General features: G+C 41.8%; 1 protein-coding gene across 1 annotated transcript; it reads left to right on the forward strand.

Annotated features, from left to right (window-relative positions):
* Nucleotides 1-837: 837 nt before the first annotated feature.
* Nucleotides 838-5,289, forward strand: LOC142741606 (uncharacterized). Its single transcript, XM_075850971.1, has 2 exons — nt 838-940; nt 2,892-5,289. Exon 2 carries the CDS (start codon nt 2,902-2,904, stop codon nt 4,804-4,806), a length of 1,905 nt encoding a protein of 634 aa, XP_075707086.1. The 5' UTR covers nt 838-940; nt 2,892-2,901; the 3' UTR covers nt 4,807-5,289.
* Nucleotides 5,290-7,267: the final 1,978 nt, after the last annotated feature.

Genomic DNA, 7,267 nt, shown 5'->3' on the forward strand with positions numbered 1-7,267 from the left:
GATCATTATGTACCATAGAATTATAACATTTTTATGAAAAAATAATAATTATACTTTCCTATAAAGTGATCACTGAATAGTAAGTATGTATGTGTCCACTGTATATCAAGCAATTCACTGGAAGGAAGTGGAAATATTATAGAAAATTAAGATGTAACTTTTATTGTATAGATAATAAAATATAGTGGCATCCAAGTGCAATGTGATTACATATAACGTGATTTAAAGCTCAGTGCAATGTATGACTCTAGTTCACACAGTATCTTGATGTATTTGTAACTAAAGGATAATAAATGCAATAATATTGGTCAACCAAGACCCCGCAGTATTGAATTCTACTGCATAAATATAAATAAATCAAGTCTTTTTATTTTTTTTTTATTAACCGCTTCTCGACCGCCCACAGTATATTCACGTTGGGTGTTAAAAGCGCGATCCGGGTGTAAAATTGTATAAAGAATTGGGAGGAAATATTGGGGATATGGAATTTATTAGTGTTTTATAGGAAAGTATAAATATTATTTTTTTCATAAAAAGGTTATAATTCTATGGTACTTAATGATCTTTGGGGTGGGCGGGGGATGGGATTGGGGAGATATACGTTGTCTGACGTAAATTGTGCAGATAAATTGTTGAGCATTATGATATTTATAATCACTGGATATTGAAATGTTGTAATGTTTTTATTATTGAAATTCAATAAAGATTTGTTAAAAAAAAGCATTTGATGTGTGTTAGAATGTAAGGTAAGTGTGAGGTCATCAGTGATGTCATAATTCACCTTCCCTATAAAAGCTGCAGATCAGTCACATTCCGTTGAGCCGCTATAGACCAATAGTTTCTTGCTTTTTGGTACGTCGCTCTCACTTGACTTTTTCTTGAATCCTGTGACTTCTAGAAATCTTGCTTTATCCAGAAGCTTCAGATCCACGATTCAGAGGTAAGAGGAGAACATGTAGATGTTTCTTGTGAAGTATTGCAGCGAGTTCCATGCGCTGCCCCTGTAAGAATGTTTCTCTTTCACCCTCTTACTGGGTTAGATTCTAAGGTCAGGCGCAGTAAATGACATACAAGATTGAGTGTATGAAAATGTATATTGTATAAAGAGTGAAATGACTGTTAGTTATTCTGAGACTTCTATGGAGATTTGTACATAGCGACAGCCATAAACAATGAACTTTACAGAGACACTTTTTCCTTATCATCAATAATTACATGACACGTTATAGTTACCATCCATGGTCTCCCCACACTCCAGGAAGTCTCCTTTCCAGTATGTCCCTCCTCAAGTGGCCTCCAAGTGGCTCCCCTCATGTCATGCTTGGGTCTTTTATACCCCTTTGTCTGCCCCTCTTAGAGACAAATAGTGTGACCTTCCTGATAAAAAGAACTTCCCCCTCATGTAACATGCGGATATAGAATACTGGTGCCACTTATCAACCACCCTGAGGCGCAGCTAGACGTCACAGGGGGAGGGGGGGAGCACATCTAAGTGGGCCCCAACCCAGTAGGCCCCCCACACGGTATAATGCCACATGTTTGCCCCCACACAGAATAATGCTCCCATAGCTGCCGCCACATAGTATAATGAACTCTTAGTGCCCCTACAAAGTATAATTACTTATTGGCCCACACACACAGTATAATGCCCTTATAGCTTTCCCACACAGTATAATGCACCTATAGCTGTCCCCACATAGTATAATGCCCATATAGTGCCTCTCACACTGTATAACGCCCACATAGTGCCTCTTACACAGCATAACGCCCCATATCTGCCCACATACAGTATAATGCCCCCATAGCTGCCTCCACACAGTAAAATGTCCCCATAGATGACCCATACAGTATAATGCCCCATAGCTGGCCCATATAATACAATGCCCCCATAGCTGCCTCCACATAGTACAATGCCCCAATAACTGCCCTCATACAGTACAATGCCCCTATAACTGCCCTCATACAGTATAATGCCTCCAAAGCTCCCCAAATAGAGCAAACTTCCCTATTGCGGCCCCCATTATAATGCCACCTTAGCTGCCACTACACAGCATAGTGCCTAATAAAAAATAATAAAATAAATATTTACCCATCCCCATTCCCACGACGAAAGGAGGAGATCCCTCTGCTCCACCGCTCTGTGCAGTGTGTGGCTCTGGCGCAGACAGGCATGATAACGTCACTACATCGCGCCCGTCTATGTCAAGCCACTCATAGCTGCAGCTGGCATTATACAGTAAATGCTGGAGCAAGGAGCCGTCGGCTACATGCTCCAGTATTGAATTCAACTGTATCTGCGTCCTGAGGACCACCGCTGGGAGACCAACCCTTGGCCCCACCATTTCAGTGGGCCTGGAGCCACCACCCCATCTGCCCCCTCGCAAGCTACGCTACTGCAACCACCTTTATAGCATTTATGACATCCTGAGTTTGTCCATGGGTAAGACTGGGTTCACACAACTGGTTAGCATCTGTAAGAGATACCTGTGAACGTCTGGGTCATTTATTGTGAGAATCAGGGTAAACAATAGGAATCTTCAATACTGATGAGGCGCATTTCATTAAGACATGCAACTATACCCATGATCCTCCATCTTTGATTCACCCAAATAAAATACCCTATATAATATTACATATAACCTTATATATGGCTTTCATTTTCTGAAACCTTTAATTTCTTACACCACCAGAGGGCGCAGTGTAGAGGAGTGCCGCTGTCTCCTCTGGCTGCACTGTCCTGTCCCTGCCTTGGGAGGGCGCTCTTTACGCAGTTATCACATGTTTATTGGGGAGGGGGCTGATAATGGAGGACAGAGAAGTCTAGAATCTATTTTCTTTTTGGAAGATGATTTAGAAACATGTAACCACATGATGATTTCTCGCCTCAGCAGATTTGTGGATATGAAGATCATGAATAGAAAACATCAGACATTCTGTGTGGACACAAATCAAGAGCTCAGAAATGCTTTGGACACCTGGAATTTGGTGGAAGAAGACGTCTTAGGAGCCTGTGTCCCTTATTTCATCCAGGAGAAGGCGGCTGAAGATCTCTTCACTTATACGGATGTGTTTCAGAAAGCCATTCTGAGTAACCTGTTACCATCTCAATACAACGCCGCCATGTGCCGCTTCTTCATCAGAGTAATCCAGTACAGAAGAGACGCGGCACACTACCTGAAGGAATATATGATCAATGTGCTATGTGAGCACTTGAAGGTGGAGTACATGAAGGGAGAATACTATTCCTACGCCATGACTAAGAAGGTTATCGTCTGGCTGAGCATCCTCCATCTCGAAGCGGTGGTCGGGGAACTGAGATACAACATCGTTTATGAGGATTTCAATGCTGCCATTGTCGACACTTTAATAGAAGTGACATCTCTGTGTGCTCCAGTCATCATGCCACACATCTTGGACATGCTGCCAGTGCTGAGCCGAGTGGTCAAAGACGCTCCTGACCAACAATCTAAGGAGACGTTGTGCTATGCTATAAGACGTTTCTCCGGCAGCGTCCAAGAATATATTGTGAAGGGTGGCAGCTGCAAAGTGCAACTTATGAAAGCCATAAGCAACATGAAGGCCAACATTTCCACCTGGTTGCCTGATGTCCATGCTGAGCTTCAAGACTCCACCAAAGTTGCCCTGGAATTCTTTACTGTACCCGAATCATCGGAGAACCAGCCGACCGAGCCGGTCGATGACGAGTTACAGACCCTTCCTCACGCCGAGCTCCTAGAAAAGTACAGGGAGCAAGTTGCGGCGGAGAATAAGGAACAGGAAGATACAGAGAAGCAGCGTATTGAAATGAACACGCTTGTGACATCTCTGGTATCTGGCAGGAAAATAACAAAAGATTTCCTCCAGTTTCTGCTGAATGCCCTGAAGAATGCGGACCCAAAGGCCAAAATGACAGCAGCTATGTTCTTCAATGAGGCTTTGCAGCATCCAAGACTTATAAAGCAGAAATACCAAGAGTGCGCAATCCAACATCTGCTGAAGTTCATAGAAGAGGACGATAACATCTTGTGCAGCATCGCCATGGAGGCACTGGGGAATGCCACCATCGGAGCTACAAGACTGGTGGAGAGCTATAAGAATAAGATCATTGCCCACATGGAGTTTAGACTATCAAACACCAGCAACACCAAGATCATCATGACGGCACTGAGGGTGCTGTCTTCCATTATCAGAAGCCTGAAGCTTTCTGTCCTCAGTAGACAATTCATTAAAATATCCCGGCAGCATATGGACTATCAGGACGGAGAAGTCCAGATTGCGGCCATAAACCTGTTAAGAGATCTGACAGAGAGCTGCCGCCTTCCGCTGTATGGATATTTTACAGATAAAGTCAGGAGCTTTATACCAACTTTGCTCCTGAAATTACATAGTGACAACCAGGAGATTGTAGCAGCCAGTACTTCATCTCTGCAGAGCTGCCTCTCCTACATAAAAGGAGCCAACATTCGGGGATTTTTCCGGACGGAAATCTCTCCAAACATCAGTGACCTGAAATCCATCTACAGCTGTCTGGCTCATAACCACCCAAAATTGATGAAGACCCTGCTCCTCCAGACCCCAAGCTATCTGGTCAACTCAGAGGACAAGGAGGCCGTAGTCAGACATGTTGAATTTCTTAAAGATGCCATCAACCATAATGTCATGAAAGACCTGGACTTATATCGTCTCAGCCTAGCTCTGGCCACACTGCACTGCGAAGGCTTCTCATGTAATATCAGAAAAGCCACTGAAAGGGTCGTCTCCATCCTGGCCACCAAGTGGTTTTACATCGGCAGTGCCAACAAATAAAATGCATTTATCAGGGATGAACCGCTGAGGACAGACACATCAAGGTTGTTACATTTCCCCATGTACTATCCAATGGTTGTGAACATCAATATCAGCGGTCAAGACCTGAGCATAAATATTAACGTCTAGGGGGCAGAGCTAGCAGTCTGACTTGCGAACGAGCCTCAGGCCTACATCGAGGAGTGTGAACAAGGTGCGGACTCACCGGCCGGTGGAGTCCAGCGATGCCAGTTATCCGTCAACATTAGATGACGGAGACCAAGGACTTAGCCGGCGAGACAGACTATACAGTCAGTGTACGGGCAAGCACGGTGGTGCAGTTTGGGGAATATCCTCGTCATCATATAATAGAGACGGTGTATAATGACAACGCCACATATAATATACAGATGTAATAACACGTCAAAAAATAAAAGTCTACTCTGTTTTATATTGAAATGAATGGAGTGTGCAGCCTGCAAGTGACTGAAGCTAATAAAAACTATAGAGCACTCATTGTTTTTTATTGTAGACTAGATACTTGAATTTTTTATACTGAAATTCATATCCTAAAAGGTTTTTAAGCGGGTCACAAATGGTACAAAAGGTACACCTTAATATAATTTATCTTTATATTGGGGAATGTCAGGCCTAATAATTCCACTGGCCATCTAAGTATGAACAACAATGAAGAATAATGATGCTGGGATCCTGTTACTGCCGGGTGATGCCTAATAGGCCAGAATTAATGACGGAACTGACTATAATACAACTGAAATGCTGTAGTTCACACACTTCAGTACATTGTAGTGACATGTATTACTGATTTGTGAAAAAAAAAGGTGTATAACGATTGTTATGCTTTAAATTGATTTGCTATGAAACTGACCCTATGGTCTAATATCCTTTGGTGGGTTTGGTTTTAAAGAAAGTGAAGTCCTAGGCAGTTTGACATTTTTAGACTGTTTATATAATACCGCCATCTACTGGCAAGATAATACTGCCATATACAACCCACATAATACCACCATATAGTGGTCAAATAATAAGCAATATCCAAATAATAGCCCCTAAAGAGCCCACATAATACTGACATATAGTTCCCAGATAATACTTCAAGTCAATTTCCATATAATACCACTAAACAGCGCTTAACCCCTTCCCTCTTTGGCCACTTTTGACCTTCCTGACAGAGCCTCATTTTTCAAATCTGACATGTTTCACTTTATGTGGTAATAACTCCGGAATGCTTTTACCTATCCAAGCGATTCTGAGATTGTTTTCTCGTGACACATTGGACTTTATGTTACTGGCAAAATTTGCCCGATACATTCAGTATTTAATTGTGAAAAACACCAAAATTTAGCGAAAAATTTCAAAAATTAGCATTTTTCTCAATTTAAATGTATCTGCTTGTAAGACAGGCAGTTATACCACACAAAAATGTTGCTAACTAACATCCCCCATATGTCTACTTTATATTGGCATCGTATTTTGATCATCATTTTATTTTTCTAGGACGTTACAAGGCTTAGAACTTTAGCAGCAATTTCTCACATTTTCAAGAAAATGTCAAAATGCTATTTTTACAGGGGCCAGTTTAGTTGTGAAGTGGCTTTAAGGTCCTTAGATATTAGAAACCCCCAATAAGTCACCCCATTTTAAAAACTGCACCCATCAAAGTATTCAAAACAGCATTTAGAAAGTTTCTTAACCCTTTAGACGTTGCGCAGGAATTAAGGCAAAGTAGAGGTGAAATTTACAAAGTTCATTATTTTTTTCCAGAAATTCATTTTGAATCCATTTTTTTTGTACCACGGAATGTTTTACCCAAGAAATGCAACTCAATATTTATTGCCCAGGTTCTGCAGTTTTAGGAAATATCCCACATATGGCCCTAGTGCGGTAATGGACTGAAGCACCGGCCTCCGAAGCAAAGGAACACCTAGTGGATTTTGGGCCTCCTTTTTATTAGAATATATTTTAGGCACCATATCCGCTTTGAACAGGTCTAGTGGAACTAAAACAGTGGAAACCCCCCAAAAGTGACTCCATTTTGGAAACTACACCCCTCGAGGAATTTATCTAGGGGTGTAGCAAGCATTTTGACCGGCCAGTTTTTTTGCAAAAATGTTTGGAACTAGGCCATGAAAATGAAAATCTACATTTTTTCAAATAAAATGTAGGTTTAGCTAATTTTTTTTCATTTCCAAAAGAACTAAAGTAGAAAAAGCACCACAACATTTGTAGAGCAATTTCTCCCGAGTAAAACAATACCCCACATGTCGTAATAAACGGTTATTTGGACACACAGCAGGGCTTAGAATGGAAAGAGCGCCATTTGGCTCTTGGAGCTCAAATTTAGCAGGAATGGTTTGCGGAGGCCATGTCGCATTTGCAAAGCCCTCTAGGGGACAAAACAGTGGAAACGCCCAACAAGTGACCCCATTTTGGAAACTATACCCCTCGAGGAATTTATCTA

This window comes from Rhinoderma darwinii, chromosome 2 (genome assembly GCF_050947455.1).
Source record: "Rhinoderma darwinii isolate aRhiDar2 chromosome 2, aRhiDar2.hap1, whole genome shotgun sequence".
In the NCBI taxonomy this organism is placed as follows: Eukaryota; Metazoa; Chordata; class Amphibia; order Anura; family Rhinodermatidae; genus Rhinoderma; species Rhinoderma darwinii.

What these genes read in the sequence shown, in the direction of transcription:
- LOC142741606 (XM_075850971.1), top strand. Translation starts at nt 2,902, where the DNA reads ATGAAGATCATGAATAGAAAACATCAGACATTCTGTGTGGACACAAAT.